The sequence below is a fragment of the Dromaius novaehollandiae genome, chromosome 1, assembly GCF_036370855.1.
Source record: "Dromaius novaehollandiae isolate bDroNov1 chromosome 1, bDroNov1.hap1, whole genome shotgun sequence".
NCBI classification, from domain to species: Eukaryota; Metazoa; Chordata; class Aves; order Casuariiformes; family Dromaiidae; genus Dromaius; species Dromaius novaehollandiae.
The window spans coordinates 217,329,579-217,344,773 of record NC_088098.1 but is presented as its reverse complement, the minus strand read 5'-3'; the positions used below and the strand labels follow the sequence as shown (position 1 = coordinate 217,344,773).

The 15,195-nt window shown below is 46.0% G+C and overlaps 1 protein-coding gene across 1 annotated transcript in view; it reads left to right on the top strand.

Annotated features, from left to right (window-relative positions):
- RNF169 (ring finger protein 169) overlaps positions 1–15,195 on the top strand; it is a 30,258-nt gene extending 15,063 nt beyond the window's left edge. Inside the window, exons 3-6 of the mRNA XM_064505245.1 lie at positions 3,222–3,368; positions 4,636–4,748; positions 6,071–6,170; positions 9,022–15,195. Of these exons, the coding sequence (XP_064361315.1) occupies positions 3,222–3,368; positions 4,636–4,748; positions 6,071–6,170; positions 9,022–10,233 (1,572 nt within the window). The 3' untranslated portion in view covers positions 10,234–15,195. The remainder of the gene's footprint in view (positions 1–3,221; positions 3,369–4,635; positions 4,749–6,070; positions 6,171–9,021) is intronic.

Sequence of the window (15,195 nt, the reverse complement as noted above, 5' to 3'; positions counted from 1 at the left end):
AACGTGATATCCAGAAAGGCTACAGACAGGTTAAAACATATGCTGATAGAGGTACCGCTACTGACAGCTGATGATACTAAATCCAATATTTCACAGGTGCTGCTAAGATAGGATAAGATACTTCTCCCCAGTTGGAAGTTGCAAGCTGCTTTGTTTCAGTTTCTAATCCTCGTGTCCTAGCACAGTACTGCAATGTTTGTAAGTACATCCTGTAGGAGATAATGGCATTAGGCTACTTAAAAAGATTTTTTATTTTTAATTAATACAAATCTTACCATTAGAGCTCGGTTTTACTTGCAACCTGAATTTTGGACTTAAATTCCTGGCAGAATCCAGGATTTAGAAAAAATAAAGATTAGTAATGGTTGTTTTTGTTTTTTTCTCATAGTTTTCTGTAAGCTATCAGTTGTAGAAAGCACGTAGGTATAACCCTGGTGTAGTTGGAGGGGGAGGAAGGACCATTGTAAGGATATCACGAGAGCTGCTTGTGAGCTAAATTTAGAAGTATTGGCTTGCAGACTTTATACAGCCGGGCTGGCTTGGATCACTTCTTGGGCAAACAGAAACACAACTCCAAGTTTTATATGCAAAGATTGTCTTGGATGCCAATATTAACACTCTTGCTTAAGGTAAACATAGGATGTCTCCAAAGCAGAGGGCATTTTTTCAATTGGAGAGGCTTTTTCCTTAAATATTTTTTGTTCTCCTCGGTAAAACTGCTGCCCTTCAGGACAGCCTCCTGGTTTGCTGTGTTGATTTTTATCCACGGTCATGCTTGTCCCTCCAAATACCTGTTCCACTGATTTGGTTAAAGTTTTTAAATACTCTTGTATGTCGTTACATATGTTTTGCAACTTTATATTTGGCAATTTAGTGTAATTTTATAAGTTAGACAAAAAGTGAAGATTTCCGTATGGATTTCTTTCATGTGCAGAATGTGGACGGGGTAAAAGAGTTCGGTGGTATTTCGGATAACAAAAAAAATCATGCCTATGATAAAAGTTGATGGGAAATCTTTTTTTGGATACTTAACAAAGGACTCTTCAAGTTCAGAAATATTGTTTAACACTCATGAAACGTACAGCAGACTATTTACCACGTCTGAGTCAGTGGTGATAGTCTATTAGTCAGACAAGGTGTTGTAGTTATTGCTTCAGCTTATTAATAGATGAGGAATTTAAAGATATATCTTAAAATATCACCAAACTAGAAGTAAAATGCGTCTTGAAGACATTTGTTAAATACCCATATTCAGCCAAGCAATGTTTTTTTTTCCTGGTTTTATCTTCTCTCTCCCTACTCCTCTCTTCTTTGTCTCTGTGGGTTTGGATTCAGTTGCATTTGGGCTCCTTCCAGGTCTGAAAATCGTCTTTTTGTGTAATATATTGTGAACTCGGTTTTCTTTGTCTCTTCATCTGTTAGGGTAGGTTTGTCACACATCCATGCTTTTTTCCCCCTGCAACATTGCAGAAAAATATTAAGTATTTTTGGATTGTCACAACATCAGCCACTCTGTGTGCTGGATTGCAGGAGGACATGAGCTCCCGTAAATGCCTTGCAGCTTTATTTTCTTTAGCACTAGAAGGCCCCGTGGCCCGAAGCACTGCTATTCTGGGAGAAAAGTGGGAAATTGCAGTAGCATCCGAGATACCTACACTCAAATGGAGCCAGCGTGAGGAATAAACAGGAAGTATTTGAAGCCTTAGTACTTAGCCATAACTGTGATTAATCAGCATGACAGAGACCTGCAGCTGTCAATCAAGGGTCAGGCTTGCTGCCATGGAAGAGGATAACTTGCTCGCAAAGGTCAGGAGGAGGAAGGAGGGAGGAGCTGCTGCGTATACACACATATACCTGCGCTATTCATGGCCTCACACGTACGGCTGAGGTTCAGGAGGAGGTGAGAGGCAGGCTGGGCGAATGGCTGGGTGATGAGTGAGAAGAGAATTGGGTGATGTTATCCTGGCACGTACAATTGGGTTATGTTATCTGAAGTATGTGGTGTAGGTCAGGAAGGGGAGGTGGAGAGTAGCAGAAAAGGGGTTTTGTTCTGGAGTAACCACTAAGCCTGCAGAAAAGAGGTGCTGGCAGTTAATAGGCATTTTGATTTCTTAAGTAATGGGCAAAATAATACAGCAGGACAGGGGAACGTGTTGGGGATAATTCTTTGTTTTGAGAAGAGAGGGTGCTAGGAAGGGAGAGTCTGGCTGGCAGTTGACATTAGCTGGTTAAAAGTCATCACTAAGCAACAGACTGCTTTCTTGAGGAGAGAAAGGAAAGTATTTACACATTTCTGAAACCTTCTTTTCTTACTACCGGACTTCCACATCTGAAGAATTGGTATGGGATCTCTTGGGAAGATAAATGATAAAGGAATAGATGAGGACTGGCAGTGAATGGAGTTTAAAAGGCAAAGCAGCAAAGCATTCAGTACAGAGGAAGGATGGGAAGTGCAGCTGGATCCCCCTGGGGCAGCACTGGGAGACCTGTAGGATTTCTTCTTCAGCCTTCAGATTTGTAAAATGCAGTGTACACGGATAAAATAATGTTGCATCTTAACCTCTCTGAATTGCCACTAGCCAGGGTCATAAAAAGCAACATGGAAAAGCCTAAGGATACATTAAAATTAGGGAAAACAAAAGAAAATACAGGGGAAGGATCACTAATGAGAGTGATAGGCTTTCGTATAGTTTGCAGGTTTTAATATGGGCATTGCTTTAACTCCTAAAAATTTTCATTTAGATGATACTGTCTACATGTCTGACAAGTTCTGTGTACTGTGTTACAGCCCATTTGAAGACTAAAATTGAAATGCCTTAGCTTGCATGAAACTTATGTATGTGCATTCTACTTTTGCACATTTTTATTTGTAGTATAATTATCTGTCTACGAGTGATGAAAGCTTTTGTCTCTGCATTTTAGAAAATAGTGTGGCAGAAAAGTTTTTGCCAAACATTGGACCTAGTGGTGTCCTTGCTATTTTGTAAAGAAGATAATATCCATGGAATTTGTGTAGAGTGCACAAACATGAAAGCATTGTAAAAACAAATCAATCTTCACGTTATTGCTAGTGAGGCAGGCAATGGCTCTAGTCTAGAGTAGAGAAATGTAGGCACAAAATTAAATGATGTGTCCAGAATCTTTTGGAAAATAGTTGTTGGCAATCAGATGTAGAACATACCACATTTCAAATATGCCATCTCTTTTGTCATTATTTCCAGCTGAGAGAAGAAAAACTACAAGAAGAAAAAACTTCTGAGGATCTGATTCACAAGATAATTCTAGATGACATGGAAGGAGGAAAAAGAAAAACGGAAGAACAGCAGAAAAAAGATGAATCTCTAGTGCTGAAAGTGAACCAAGAGTGTGTAAGTAAGCTTGTATTTCTCTTTCATATCTACATCACAGGCACAGACTAGTAGGTGAAATACTGCTAAGGTTCAGTCCTGGAGCAAGAACTACCTTTTTTAAGACCTCGACTACCTGAATATCTCCTGTTTCTGCCCGTTTGAAACTGGGAGCTTGCTTCCATTGACAGAGGGAGCTTTGCAGGGTTATTTGGTTGACTTCCTAATAGCCCTTGGAGGATATCAGCTAACAGGTTATAAAGATCCATGCTAATGAGAACTGTCTTCTAAGAAACTTTGTTATGCCTACAAATGTTCTTCTAGAGGTTTGTGTCCTCTTTGAGCCCTATGCAGCTGGATTCCTTAGGAACTAGAGAGTTGCAGAAACATCTAAGGGATGCAAACAAACAACCAGGGCCAGCAGCTTCACCAGCCCTCTTAAACAGACTGTTCCCGCTTGTCAGTCCACTCCTGAACAACCGCAGTGCACAAGGCAGCATCCGATTTGAATGGAAATGGCAGACAAGTATCATGGATGTATACCTGGGGGGATAGCTCAGATCAGAGCTGTCCTGCATGACCGAGCCCTGAGAAACTCCGGAGGGGAAATACAGGAGAGTGGGGAGCGTGGGCTTTACCAGCCGTGCTCTGGGGTGGCAGAAACCCGCTTCACTCATGGCTGAAGAAGCTGCAGCCCTTCCAAACATATCGATTACATCTGTAGAAGTAACTGCTCTGCAATGGGTACTCTTGTTCTTCAGGCACACGTGCATTTCTGTGAGTGTGTCTCCGTGAGTCTTCTACAGTGCAGTTACATGATGTTAGAGTCAAACAGATTCTTCATGCCGAGCTTCGCCTCTTTCTCATTTCAGTTGTGAGACTCCACAGGAAATGCTCTTAAAAATTCTTGGCTGATAGAGGATTACGTGGGCACTGAATTATGTCCTGTAGTACCTTTGTTGCAGGATTTTCTCTAGTTTCTTGCCCATCCAGTATTTGATCATTAATTTCTTTTTCTTCATTGAATCGCAGCTACACATATGAGCTGTGTGTTTATTTTTGCATTATTTATGAATTTTGGGCCAGCTTCTGAATTGTTACAGCTTCAGTGAAGAGAACTGCATGACCGTTTTACCTGCTGGTAGATCTTATCCTCATTTTATGTCCTCTAGATGTAATCACTACAGGGGCTTTTGGAAAATTGTGTATTTTTGTAAGAAAGAGCTTTATTTTCCAAGTGATTCTTTTTGTTGTACATGTCAGCTAACTCTTCCTTGATTGACTTCAGTTTCCTGAACGTCTCTCGGATTCAGAGAATGAAGAACCATTCCAGGGCAAACAAACGCATCGGTCAGCTTTTGTTTCCAAGACCAGTGCCTACTCCTTTGCTTTCCTTTCAGGGTAAGAAGCTGAACCTCCATTGAAGCTCATTAATGTCCATTCCAGATGTAAATATGATGTTCTTTTTACTGTTCTAAACATTTCTGAGATGCTTTAAATTTAATTAAAATGGTCCTTCCAGTCCAAAATAAGTAATAACTTTTCTGGAATTTCAGAGTATACAGATTTGTAGAATATAGCATCTATCTGATTGCCTCCTACCTGTTACAAAATCCCAGATGTTAATGCGTTTAGTGTTCATCCCATGAAGCACAAAAATCATTCAGTGTGTATTTAAATTACAAAATCATTAAAGAACATCATTCTCTATGATGAACTCAAGAGTGCTGGATTCTTTTCCAGCACGGTTGCTAAAAGATAGCATCCGCCCCAAACAGCTTATCAGTTAAAGCTGTTGCATGAGGCAGTGTAAATGGTGAGTAACTGAACATGATTTCACAAGAGAAGCACAGGGATTTTCACAGTGTTGTCGTTTGCTCTGACCTAAATTAGTTATAAGCCACAGGTAGGTGCCAGTGTGTTTAGAGGAGAGCCCTTCAATGTAGACTGGGGCTCTGGGGCAAACCCACAGATGACTTTTGGGTGCCTGTGTCCAATTCTGCGGTCCAGAATATACAGCTTAGGTGCTACTTAAACTTCCTTGACCTGAAGGTCTCCCTGGCTTAAAGCCTGGACAGAGAGGTACTTCGCTTCACTCAGCGCTGCGGTGTGACCCAGAAACTCCGCAGAGCAGCACCCAGGTCCCTGCTGAGCTCATGCTTCGAGTCCGCCTCACGCTGAGAACATTTTAGGTTGCTGGCTTCACTTTCGGTAGTCAGCCTGGTCTGACTCACAGCGCAGCCGTATGAGCCGCACTGCAGCTACCAGGAAGGTGGTAGGAATGTGGGCGAAGGGAAGGCTTCTCTTGGCAACACCCCGTACTCAACTGATGGTGAAACGGATGGCTTGAGAGAGGGCTTGAGGCCCTGGCACGCAGGTGGGCAGCAGCTGAGTTATTCCCCTGGGACAGCAGAGGGAGATCAGGCAATCCCTGCTGGATTTGGGGCTCCACGCAAAGAACAGGACGCCTTGAAGTTAGTCCCTGCAGCTCCAGACTTTGAGGTCTCTAAGTCTTTTACTGTATCTGGTCCTCCGACACAATCTGTTTCCCAAATCCCTTTATCCCGAGGGTGTAGGAGGAATCTCTCACAGCCGGGCCCTGCCAAGGCAGATGCCTCCCCCACAGGCAGCGCAGGTAGCTGGTGCATGTTGCCAGGGCTGTTGAGCTTGTTATTCCTAAAATAATATGCAATATCTCGTGTTTCCACACAACTGCTTTTCAGGAACCTAACCTCCAAGGTGGAAAGGAGTCGGAGTTGCAACGACACCATTCAGGAGAGATCAAAGAGCAGGCAGAGATCAGCCCCAGCCAACAAAACAAAGGTACTGCCTGTTTCTGAAAACATGTAGCGTGGTAGGGAAAGGTTTTTATGTATAAAAGTTCTTATCTGAGGTTATACAGTGCCAGTAATCTGGAAATACACAACACTGGTTTTGTGGTGTTACGAGTGCTTTGTTAACGCCGTGGGGCCAATCATTTCCTCGCAACTCGCAATAGAAACCTGCTAGGTTAGAAATTACCGAGCAGAAAAGTAGGCAGCTTACAGAGTTGTTTGTTAGCACTGTAGGATGATTGGAAAGTGCAAGGGTACGCTTCATTCCTTTATTTTGTAATTCATTTTCTTTTCAAGGCTGAGTTGTCAGTTGATTAAAGAAAAATGTTTTGGAAGTTTAGAAAAAATCCTGTCTTCCCTCACCCCTCCTCTTTCTCCGCTGTTCTTTTCAGAACTGGTTAAACAGAGCAAAACTCATTCTTCTCCTGGTCTAAGTAAACTTTCTTTTGCTCTTTCACCGAGCTCTCCACTACAGGAAGAGCTGGCCTGGTCTTGCTTCCCCTCCGATCCAGGAGGCCAAATGAATTAACAGTACTCATTACATGGAGCAACAGGCCTGACTTTTCAGTTCACCACTGGCCTCAAAATGAGTTGTGATTATGAAGCGCCACTGAAAATCTGACCCAGAATATTTTCGGGCAGAGCTGCTCTTCCAGCAGTCATTGCTGGGTACGTTCCACGCGTTTGGAGGTGACCTTTGCAAACGTCTTTGCACTGCGTCTGGCGGCACCGTTGGGACACTTGCCAGCAGACGCAAATTTTATGCACTCACTCTCTCTCTGCCTCTAGCTCTTTCACTAATCTCTGTCTCCTGGGCCATTTTCTGCCTCCTTTCTAACGTGGCCTGTGGGATCCCGGTGGCTGGCAGCAGCAGCTTCCCCAAGGGCGTTGAGTGCAGCCTGGCCTGGGCTGCCCAGCGTGGGTCCTCGCTCGGCAGGCAGTCCCCGCGGATTCAGGCAGTGCAGCTTAGCCAGGGCCACCAGGTCCTGCGTGTCACCGGCAGGTGCCACATCAAAAGACCCAGCCCTCTCAAGGTAGGAGATGTGGGGATACGGCATGCTTCAAAGGCAGGGCCTGCCCGTGAGACCCTTGGACCCATGAGCTCTTCTCCTGTCCTCCCTCTGCCCTCCCTGGCGCCCTCCTGCATGCCGCGGGGCCCCCGCCGTCACTCTCTGGGCCCCCGTGCCAGACCCTGCTCCCTTCAGCCACTTTACACCACCTGGGAGACCTCACCTTTACCTCGAGGGCTCAAAGGGGTGTTTCCATTTTCCATTATGTTTTCCTGTCCAGCCTGCAATCCTCAATAAATCATGGAAGCTTTCACTTCTCAGACTGGACAGCTCTGTGGCTTGCTAGGACATTCCTCCTCCAATGCTGACACCCCTTTTTGGTTTCAGTTCATCACAGATGGAGAAGGGGAGGGTTCAATTCTACAGATCCCATAAGTAACAAAAGCCTCTTGAGTCCTTTGAAGGGCAGTTTGGTTTGGAGATTTTGCTTGGAAAATAGTAAAACCCCTGTTGGGCATACTAAATTGACCCCACTGATCACCAAGCTAGATAGCTCCAAGGTCACGGGTGTAGATCATCGTTAAAGAGTGTTTTTAGCAGCTTAGTGCAGTCCCTATCGCAGTTGATAGGAACTAGATCGAGTTCAAAGCAAAGGAGCTATGCCTAACCTGCCCTCTCGGGACTCTTTTTTTGTTGTTGTTAAAGCGGATGGTTTATGGACCTGGCCAATTAAGAACTGCACTAAGAGGGTGTTCCACAAACTTGGTTTGACCCCAAAAAATAAGCTTGTGGAAACAACGGTGCTTTGGGGTGAGCAGAGAAAGGCTCTCGTTGTGTCAGACTAGCTGCCAGATAAAATCACTTTATTTTAGAGAGAAATAACACCATTTGCATTTGTGCGTGTGCAGCTTTTACTTCTGCCTTATTTCTGGTTGCATTCATCTGCACTCCAAAATGTAGCAGCGTTAGGGGCTGGTTTTGGAGAGGACAAGAAATGCTGCTCTTACAGGCTACAGGCTGTCTCAGTTTGCCGTGCGGTGGCTGTGGTGTGTTGTGGCAAAGCTCGCAGAGGTCGTTCCACCAATCTACCTCTGTCGCATCAACATCTTTTCTCCTGATGTTTTGCACTGAGTGTCCACTGAGTATGTTAAACCTGGCCCAAGTCTTTATTCTTGCTCTCTTACGGCTTGGTAGGTAGCAGAATATCCTTTGGAAATAACTTCCCTTGAGGAGCATGGCTTGGTAGCACACGTCTTCCGTCAGCCAGGCTAGCGCGGTGGTTGTCAGCCCCTCGTTTTCCTGCATTGCTTCAAGCTTTTTGCTGTTGGAAGGTTGCCACTTGCCCTACCTCAGAGGCCCAAAGAACAACTCTTATACTAAAATACACTTGAGACTCAGATCTTGCTAGACTCCAGCGTGCCCTGGTTAGCTTAGGCATCAGCCCTGAAACCTGCTGTAACCAGCAGAGGCTGCTACGGCCGTTCCAAAGAGCTTTCTCACCCTCTGATTTGCTGCAGGAGCGGAGCGCACCAGCCGTGTGCCGCAGTTGAGCGGATGGCAGACATGACCACGGGGCCTAAGGCAGAGACTGGACTTTGTGCTCGTTATTAAAGTGGTGGGATGAGAACGTTGCTTGCTTAAGAGGAAGAAGGAGGCTGGGGCTGCTGGCTGGTGTGGCAGAAACAGGTTCAGTTGCCCAGAAGGCTAAAAGCCACTGATACCCATAATTGGGAGCTGTCGAATTTCCTGTTCTCTTGCATAACTCGACTATACTCTTCTGGTCCGTATTTCCACAACAACCGTTCTGAGCCGTGATGCCTTGTCTTTCAGGTTCCGCCTGTGACCAGCGCGTCAACTCCTCTCGTTGGAGTTTTGTCGTCTACCCAAAACAATCGCTGCCTCTCCGCCCCAGACCTGACAGCGGAGAAGCGCCTCGTTCTCAACCCGGTTTCCTCCTTCTCGGCCCTGCACAAGCCAGAGCGATCCATCAGCCCCGAGAGCAATGACAGCATCTCAGAAGAGCTCAATCACTTTAAGCCCATCGTCTGCTCCCCGTGTACTCCTCCAAAGAGGCTTCCTGATGGCAGAGTCCTGAGCCCTCTCATTATAAAATCCACACCGAGAAACCTCAACCGCAGCCTGCAGAAGCCAACCACCTACGAAGCCAGTCCTAGAATACTGAAAAAATGGGAGCAAATATTTCAGGAGCGCCAGATCAAAAAGACTCTCTCGAAAGCAACTCTTACCTCCTTGGCTTCAGAGCCTGGGGAAGATGTTATAGTTCCTGACATCACCAACTCCACTAGTTGCAATAAAGAGCAACCACAAATACAGGATGATCACGTTCCACCTGACGCAACAGGAGACCCTCGCCCAGAGCTAGATTTCTTTCCTTCTATCAGTGAAATGAAGCCAGGAAGAGGCAGTGAGAAGAACAGAGATTCACAGGCCTTAACAACAGACGAGAGCTCTGCTGAACCAGATGCAAGATCAAACGGAGCCTCCCTAAACACACGAGTGTCAGAAGTTCCTGACATAAAAGTGAACGCGTACATGGACAAATCCTGCCTTAGCATCGGCCCCAAGGTGCTGAGCAGAAGAATAATTGGAGTCAGTGCGTCACTGCCTGACAACAGCACGCTTGCAGTTCCTGTCAAGACATCAGGAAAAAAGCAGCTGAAATACCTGAACCATAGCGAATTAATCAACGTGCAGAACAGTACCTGCAATTCCGTGGAGAACATCATTAGCGAACAGCCCCCTTCGCTGAGACGGGGACGAAAGAGACGCTGCAAAACGAAGCACTTGGAGCACAACGGTTCTGTTAAAAGACTGCGGCACGCGGCCGGGGAGATGGGCTTGCCTCCGGAGGATCGCCTGGTCAGGGAGATGGAACAGAAGCTCCAGCAAGAGGAGGAAGACCGGAGACTGGCCTTACATCTGCAGCGAATTTTTGACAGTGAGAATAGGACAGTGGATAGGCGGAAAGTTAGAGTAGATCGGTATCTCCTGCGGTCAAAGAGCACTCTGGGTGCTAAGTAGCACTGGTGGACGATGTTGCCTTTCTAGAGGACAATGAGGTTTATCAGATTATCTTATAGGAAAACTATTTTTTGTCATACTTCCACCCACACAATTGTTTTTCTTTTTGGTGGTAAGACATTTGTAGGTCCAGTTCAGAGAGAAGCCAGAGTCCTTTCAGAGTTTAAAAAAAAAAAGAAAGAAAAAAGAAAAGAGAAAAAAAAATCCTCCAACCTCTCTGGTCCATTGGTCTGAAAGAAGCGTCGGTCCTCACCGTGAATACACTGCAATGCACGTAAATGCAGTTGGTGATGTCTGGGTTCCCCTCGCTAAGGCTGTTGTATTAGCAGTATATGAGGTACCGGGTAAGGACCTCATCCCTTCGTTGTCTTGCCATTTGTGATATGCCAAGAGAAACCAGAGCTCTGCTCACGGAGAGGAAACTGGGCTGTTTCTCTCCGAGAAACAGTGTTTTCCTCTCTGTCCGTCTCATATATCTCCCTTACACTGCAGCTAGCTGTGGTGGTCGGACTGTTACTTATGTCAAAGTGTCTGAATGAGCTGATTTGGCATAAATTTATAACAACAGGAAGACATTTGTTTGTTTGTCTTTGGGAAGGAGGCTGTGATTTGTGTTTCTGCTAGGAAGCACCAAATATATCCTCCTATAGTACATGTACCTGAATGTATCGCGCTGTCTGAACCAGCAGTACAGATCGTAGGTTGCTTTCTTTATGTAGACAGCCAAAGGCAGTGAAGGAAGCTGTAAAATAAGGATTTTACTGAAAAGCTTTATGAGAACTTGTACATTTATGTTAAGGATACAGTGGAAAGCTTGGGCAGCGCAGCTGGAAGCCGTTCTCTTGGGCTCTGTGACACCCTTCTGCGTAACTTCTCGCAGTCCCTGCCTCTTACCGAGGCAAGAGCAGATTTCCTCTTCTTCCCACTAACACTTGAATCCAGAAAGGGAAACGCCAGCCTGGTGATTTTAGGAAGGAGGTTGTCCGTACTGACGTGCATCCCGCAGGCTCCTGCTGGTTGAGATAGCTGAGCGCTCTTGACACCCAAGGCTTGTCCTTACCTGTTCAGCAGTGGCACTCAGAGGCATCCCGAGTTATTTGACACATCGTCATCCTTTCCCAGGCCCTCGGTGAGTTTGTGGTAGAGCTGGGACAAGAGCCCGGCCCAGCTGGCCTGTGGGCGCACGTACCGGAGATGCAAGCCTGCCTGGTCCATGCTCTGCGCTAGCCATCCTCAGGCAGGAATTCACACTGCTAAGAAAGCTCAGGTGAGCGCCGCGCTAAGGAAACACTTATATTGGGTTGTGTCTCGATCGTGACACGGATCTCACCTAAATAACAGCAATGTTCCAGCTAGCCTGATGGTTTGAACTGAGTAATTGTCCGCTCACCTGATGATGCAGTGTGTTAATTGTTCTTCCTCGGACCAATTTCAGGGAATAAGGATGCCATTAGAATTAAATGCCCAATCCCATATCCAGTGTCCTTCAGAGAGAACATTTTATTCTTTTCTCTTTCTACCTGATACCGCTCTTCACCATCCATTAGCAGTGAAATAATTTCCTTGATTATTACTAGTAATTAAGCTCAAAAATCACAGCTCGACTTCATCCTTGAGTGCTGCCTTGCAGTGTATTCACTGGGGATCCCCGGGGTCCGCAGGGATTTTCTTCCAGGGCTCCCTGCGCTGTTGCTGGTGTCCTGGCCCATGCACCAGGTGACAGGGGGTATTTTCAAGCTTGCCGCTGGCCCACGGCACGAAGGGAAGGTCAACTATCACGTTACAGGGTGGGATGGATCTGAGAGCGTTGCCAGTGCCCAATTTCCTCCTGGATGCATCTGTTAGGAAAAAAACTTAAAAAACAGCAGAATTTCTCCCTCCATCTTAAATGGTAAAAAAAAAAAAATGGGAACCAGTTTTGTTCTTCTCTTTTGGCATACTTGTGTAACTGCAAGGACCCTGGAGCTTTTTCCTAATTGAACTGGATTGTTTTTTTAAAAGAAATCTTATATTTTAATGGATAAAATTTATATATTTTAAATACTATATTTCAACAGATTGACACTTTCATTGTGAGAAAATCTTATAGCAATGATTCCATAATATATACATATATATATATCTCCTTAACACACAAACTACTGGATGTTTAGAAACGTTTCCACCCTCGGCTAGACCTGGCCTCCCTGTTGGGGCTGGTGGGCGATGTCTTGCTGTCCCTCTCCGGAGGGGGAGCTTTGCCCTCTTAGACCCTGCAGCCTCGTTAGGTGCAGCCTCGTTAGGCGCTGATTGAAGCCGGTGCAATTCTTTTGCCTCAAACTGAATTGCACTCATACCCCAGCGGTAAATCGGAAGGAAATGGAGTAATTACAGCCTTGATTGGATCCAGGAGAGCGGCGCAGGGATAAATAGCACCGGTTTGAATTTGCCCTTTGCAAAGAATAAGCTGAGAATGGAAACCCACAGCTTTTACCCTGAACTGCTGGCATTTTTTTCCCCCAAAGTTTTGAGCTAAACCTTGCACTTTCCAAGTGCATCTAGATTTACCATGACTTTTAGAGATCCCCTTGCCCTTCCCCGGGGTTAGTCCCTCCAGCCTGATCCGACTTCCCTGAGCAGTTTCCTTCTCTCTCGCTGGGCTCGTGCTGGTTTCCCCCAGGCTTGGGCTGCTGGGCGCTCTCTAAGCAAATGTATAAAAGGAAAACTAGATTTACGTGGGGTTTTACCTGCTGAATGTATCCTTTTTATCCCTCTTAGAGTAGGTTTTAGAGTCCAGCACGCCACGCCAGTGTCGTTTTACAAATCTTTTTCTAAAAAAAAAGAAAAATGACTTAAATATTTAGTTTTTTGTGTGTTAATTTCCTCTTTTTAAATCTGAGTCTCAGCGGAAGTGCGGGAGGCGCTGCCTAAGTCGGACCTTGTCCCAAGCCAAAAAAGCCTAACGGGGTCCCGGCAGAGGAGGGTGCGTCGCGTGCGGTCTGTCGCATCAGTATTTAAGGAGGCCTTTTTCTGAGAAAATGTGGGATAGTCACGGTCCTACGAAGCCCGTCCCTTCGGGGCGAGACCTCACAGCTGGCGTGCAGTGAACGTAGCAGGGTTGCGTTGATCTTTCCTCCAGAGGTTGGATGCCCCCGGGTTATCGCGCCGGTTTTTAGCCCACTGATTTTAGCCGTTGACGAAAACTGGCTGTATTTCTGCGTTACCTGCTCCATCCGGTTGCTTAAAAACTGAGGAAAACCCCAGGCAGCTGCCGTTTTTGGCCAGCGTGGCCATGTCACCTCCTTGCCCAGCCCGCGAGAGCGTGACTGGGGCCGGGCTGGGGTCCGCTCAAGTCGGTATGAGGCTAGAGGCGATTTTAAGCTCTGATGAATGTTTTATGAATTTTATTACTTTTGTGTAACCTTGCACAAAAAAGAATTGTATATAATTTCACGTCAAAGAGCAGAAGTTCCCAGCCTCTCGCGTACGCTTCCTTTGTCGCAGTGTCACCCGAGAAGTAAAACACTTCTTGCCGAACAGCGGCTGCAGCGCCAGCTCTGCAGAGGCCCTAAAATGAAACCAAGTATTTATTTACCTGTATCCGAAAATAGTTCCTAATCCTCCTCCTCTCTGCAGCCGGGTGCTCTCCGGGATTAAGTGCCGTCCCTGCAGATTGCGGACACGCGGGCACGTACCCGTCCTTCCCCAGCGCGGAGCTGCCTCTCTCCTGGGAAAAAGCAGGGCGGGAGATTGCGCCGCTCGTAGCCCTTCCTTGGGACCAGAAGGGGTTGGGGGGTTGTTCAATCACAGAACGACCGTCTCTGCCAAAGATGCCGCCTGACTCCGAAAGCCACCTTTGACTCTCCGGAGCTTCCTCCGCGGGAGAAGACGCGTTAAGATTCGTTTGTGGAGTCGGAACAGACAACAGGAAACAAATGAAGGAAAAGTGCCAAAAGAGTGGATCATGCAAGATGATTGTATAATGTTGTTCTATAGCGTCAGTATTTTTCTTCAAACGCTACTGTACATGCAGTACACAGTAGTCATGGAGCATAGCTCGAACAAGCGCTTCTTTGTATTTTATCAGTGAAAGCAAGGGGGAGGTGAAGCCTTAAAGACTACAGCTGATTTTACAAGCAGGCCTTCAGCGATGCTTCGCGGACGGCCCCGCAGCCGGACTCGCCTGGGCACGGGGAGCGTTTCGCCAGGACCGGTCCCCTCCGAGCTGCGAGGGGCACGCGAGACGAAAACCACCGACCGCTTCTTGTTCACCTTTCGGACGTGGACACGAGGGTCAAGCATGTCACTGTGATAGAGATCCGTGGGGTGGTTTATAGAGCGCAGCCAGGTGCAAACTGTGCCCTGAGCTGAACTATAGCTCAGAAGCTGGAATGATCTCTCTGTGTCGTATGAATTTGATACAAACCTTTTTCTTCCCCGTATCTTTAAAACACTGCAAAGCATCAAACAGATCTAGAATTAGGTATTCACTATGCAAACAGAGAAATCTTCAACTGATTACAAGGGGGTTTGTGTATGCCTGGTTTTCTTGGTGTTTACTGTCAAACTGTTTAAAGCAAATATAGATGTTGCTACACTTTTTCCGATACGCTTTAAATCATTGTGCTTTAGTGTTATCCTCAACTTGCAATGGGAACACCAGTGTGGTAAAAGACTACGGTCATTTTGGGTCTCAACTGAACCACTGTGGCTTCATCCAAATGTTTTAAAAGCAATGGAAGTTACTGAAAGACTGTTTACTTGCATGTGTAAAATGTGTGGGTAAAATGACATGCAGGCGTCTTGTCATATTGTGGCTTCTGTTATTTGGAACAGAGTAAATCCTGCTTGTGCAAAATTGTCACGAAACCGAAATATGCCAACTGTGTACAAATATTGTGTACATGTTAACAGCAGTGAAGACTTTAACCGCAGGACAAAGGCCGAGGTTAAAATGGAATAAAACCAGGTTCTTACAGTCGA